Source organism: Nicotiana tabacum, chromosome 7 (genome assembly GCF_000715075.1).
Source record: "Nicotiana tabacum cultivar K326 chromosome 7, ASM71507v2, whole genome shotgun sequence".
In the NCBI taxonomy this organism is placed as follows: domain Eukaryota; kingdom Viridiplantae; phylum Streptophyta; class Magnoliopsida; order Solanales; family Solanaceae; genus Nicotiana; species Nicotiana tabacum.
This window is the reverse complement of record NC_134086.1, coordinates 176,897,633-176,901,414: the sequence shown is the minus strand read 5'-3', so window position 1 is coordinate 176,901,414 and position 3,782 is coordinate 176,897,633. Positions and strand designations below refer to the sequence as shown.

Genomic DNA, 3,782 nt, shown 5'->3' with positions numbered 1-3,782 from the left:
TGCGGCATTGGTTTAAAAAGTACTCCTAAAAGATTATAGCTCAACAAATAGAATATACTTCCCAAAGCAAATGAATTATTCTCTGTAAATTGCTTAATCTCGATTACTAGTTTGAGTGTTTAGCTACACTAGGTAACATTTAATGGTATTTGTCGGTAGCCGTGGAAGCTGCTATATATTTAATTTGACTCTATATAGCAACGGAAAATGACATTTTAAGCCAGCAATGATTATGATAAAGATTGACACAAACAACAAAATTGTCATTTCCATCAATCGCGCCAATGATCACTGCATACAGTATTAGTTTTGTTTCTATCGATCTGCATGGATTATTATGGTTTAAGTTTCTTAATAATGATACGTTAACTTTGTAAATTAATAGAGAGGAAAATGATCAACATAATTTTCAGATTAAAAAAGCAGATTTTCTGAAAACAGTAATCTCTGCAATTGATCAGCTATTGTTTGCGCAATGAATAACAAAGACAAATATATATAAAGAGAGGAACAATACAAGATTATATGAAAGAGTAATTAAAACCCAACGGTATATTAAAAAAGAGATGACTAGTACAAGTTTCCATGAATGACAAAAACCAGTAACATAACAATGAAAAATAAAAAGATCCGTTCTTTAACGTATACACTAGTATACAAGATATACCCGTAATTATTCCCCGGACCATAATGCACTTGAAGATGTACAAACATTTGCATGAACACTCAACTAAGCAAACCAACACAGTAAAAACTAACTCTCAACCCCATCAACTTCCCTATTCTCTGTTCATTTCCTTTCACATTCTCAAGCATCATATCTCTTGAATGTTCCAGCGTTTGATCAACTTATTTCATAAATTGCAAATAATTTTCAAGGCTTCACGAAAAGGAAATTCTATGTAATGTTTGTCTATGGGTGATGAGGAATAGAAGGAGGAAGTGGTGGGAAGAATGGATGGTGGAATGGAGGAAGTTTAGGGAAAGGTGGAAGCTGTGGAAGTGGTGGGCATGGTTTTTTGTAGAATGGTGGGATTGGCTTGTAAATTGGAACAGGTGGTGGCAGAGGTTTTACGACTGGTGGCTCGTATACTGGAACTGGAGGAGGCAGTGGCTTCACTACTGGCGGCTTGTATACTGGAACTGGAGGAGGCAGTGGCTTTACTACTGGTGGCTTATATACTGGAACTGGTGGAGGAAGTGGCTTTACTACGGGTGGCTTAGGTTTGTAAGTGGGAACTGCAGGAGGCTTTGGTTTTGGGGGGCATGGCTTTTTAACCGGAGGTTTTGGTTTTGGTTTTGGTGGGCATGGCTTTTTAACTGGAGGTTTTGGTTTAGGTTTGTAAATAGGAACTGAAGGAGGATTAGGTTTTACTACTGGTGGTTCAGGTTTAGGCTTGGGTTTGTAAATGGGAACTGAAGGTGGCTTTGGTTTTGGTTTGTAAACAGGAACTGGAGGAGGATTAGGCTTTACTACTGGTGGTTCGGGTTTAGGCTTGGGTTTGTAAATGGGAACTGGAGGAGGAAGTGGCTTTACTACTGGTGGTTCTGGTGTTGGATTGTAAACGGGAACCGGAGGAGGATTTGGCTTTGGAATTGGAGGAGGACATGGTTTTTTGAAAATTGGAGGAATAGAGGGAAGTGGGAAAGGGTGGTTAAAGTGTTTCCATGGTGGCAAATTAGGGAAATGTTTCATCCAAGGATGATCTTTAGGGAAAGGTGGCAACTTTGGCAATGGTGGATATTTAAAGTGAGGCCACAAGAAAGCAGAAGTGCATAATGCTGTTGAGAATTTAACATTTCCAGCAGGTTTTAGTGAGTGTTTTCCATCAGTTTTGGTGATCACAATCTTGGATGATTCAATGCCATTGTGTGCTGGACATGGTGCAGCTGATGCACTGTGTAATTGTGCATAGCATTCTTCCTTTAGCTTGCCATCTTTTATCATTTCTTTAGGAAGTGACACTTCAAATTTGCCATCTTTGTCAAGCTCTCCTTCACCCCTTGTTTTGATTTCTCCATTCTCAAGCTTGCAGTCAATGCTTACATGAAGCCCTGAAACAAATAATGTTACATGGTTAGATAACAACAACAACAAAAAAAAACTCAGTATAATCCCATAAGTAGGGTCTGAGGAGGATAGTGTGTACGCAGGCCTTACTCTTATCTTACAAAGATAGAGAGGTTGTTTTCGATAAACCCTCGCGGCTCAAGGAACAATGAGATGTAACATGGTTAGATGCTAACAAATTTTTTAGACACGTTGGAAAGATAGGTATTGGACCTAATTTAGTCAAAAGCTAGCTCAAAAAGTATGAGAATTTTTCAAATTCATATAAGAGTGACACTTAAACATCAAGCACGCTCAGGACTGGACATATGGAACGGAGCCCAACATTGGAAAATACAATGGAGATTAGTTTGGTTGATACCATATTTAGAAAATATACTTGGATTTAACTCAACTCAACTATATAAAGAAACAATAGCATATTGACATGCATTTAAACTGTAAATTAGAAAGAACCTGAGAAAGCATGAATGGTGTTAATGTTATTCTCTTTGCAATCAGCGCATTCTCCAATGCCAAAAACTTTGATTGTGTTGTCATCAGCAAAGCAGAAACTAGAGAGTAATAAAGTCAGAGACAGTCCGAGGAGGACTCTGCCACAAAGTGACTGCAGCCCCATTCTGTACCAAAAAAATGTAAATTCTGAATGGTGTTGTTGTGTTTGTTACAACTGACTAAAGGGTATATTTATAGTACTTAATTACTTAGCAATATGTAAAGAAAAGTCTGGTTTTAATTATGACTGTCTTACCGACACATAGTTAAGGACCTCACATGAGTTTAGGTCCCATGGATCTTGATTTTTTAATGAATGACAGAAAGATTGAAAAAACTGAAAGGTTTTTTTTTTCTCTTTGTAAAATATAGAAATAAAAAAAAAAAAAAAAAAAGATTTTCAGCAATGGGTGGTCACAGGCATAGCTAGCTGTTTGATAAAACGCCATTATCATCATTCAATGAGGTCTCCAACTGTACACCTCGTCTCTTTTCTACCTGTAAACCTACTTAGTTAGCTCTCATTTATGTCACTTATTTTACTGAAAATCTTCAATTAGTTACTTAGGTTTAAATGTGACCAGTAGGTCACGGATTCAAGCTGTAGAAACAGTCTCTTAAAGAAATGCAATGTAAGGCTGCGTATAGGGATGACAAAATGGTTAAAAGAAAACAATTAACCACTCATATTATCCACGGATAATTAACTATTTAAAAACGGGTCAAATATGGATAAGAACCATATTATCTATTTAGAAAATGGATAACCAATGAGTCTAACTTTTACATTTGTAAAGCCTCAAATTGAGGGTTCCTCAAGTTAGGGAGACTAAGAATTCTCTCAAAAGTGATCATATGCAAGAAGTCATGGATAATATGGTTATTTATATTATCCGCCGGTTAACCCGTTTTTTATCCATAAATTTATCCGGTTTTTCATTACCCGTTTTCATCCCCAACCATATCCAACATCTAGTGGGAATTGAACTCATGACCTTATGTAGATTTTGAACCCCTTGCCACTAAACTACACTTTTGGATTGTGTTAAGGGGGTTCAAAACTCAATATATAGAGGTAAAAAACAGATTTTGCCTTATATATACAGTGTATTTTTTTGACGAAGGGGGTTCGGGTGAACCCGTTGCGCCCCCTAAATCCGCCCCTGCGACCCGCCACGCCCGTTTGCAACTCCTAGCTGCATATAATAAATACTTA

The 3,782-nt window shown here is 37.3% G+C and overlaps 1 protein-coding gene across 1 annotated transcript; it reads right to left on the bottom strand.

Moving 5' to 3' along the window:
• Positions 1-524: 524 nt before the first annotated feature.
• On the bottom strand, positions 525-2,905 carry LOC107792693 (uncharacterized). Its single transcript, XM_016614928.2, has 2 exons — positions 2,528-2,905; positions 525-2,055 (listed from the first exon to the last, which is right to left on the bottom strand). The coding sequence occupies exons 1-2, from the start codon at positions 2,688-2,690 to the stop codon at positions 914-916; spliced, it is 1,305 nt and encodes a 434-aa protein (XP_016470414.2). The 5' UTR covers positions 2,691-2,905; the 3' UTR covers positions 525-913.
• Positions 2,906-3,782: the final 877 nt, after the last annotated feature.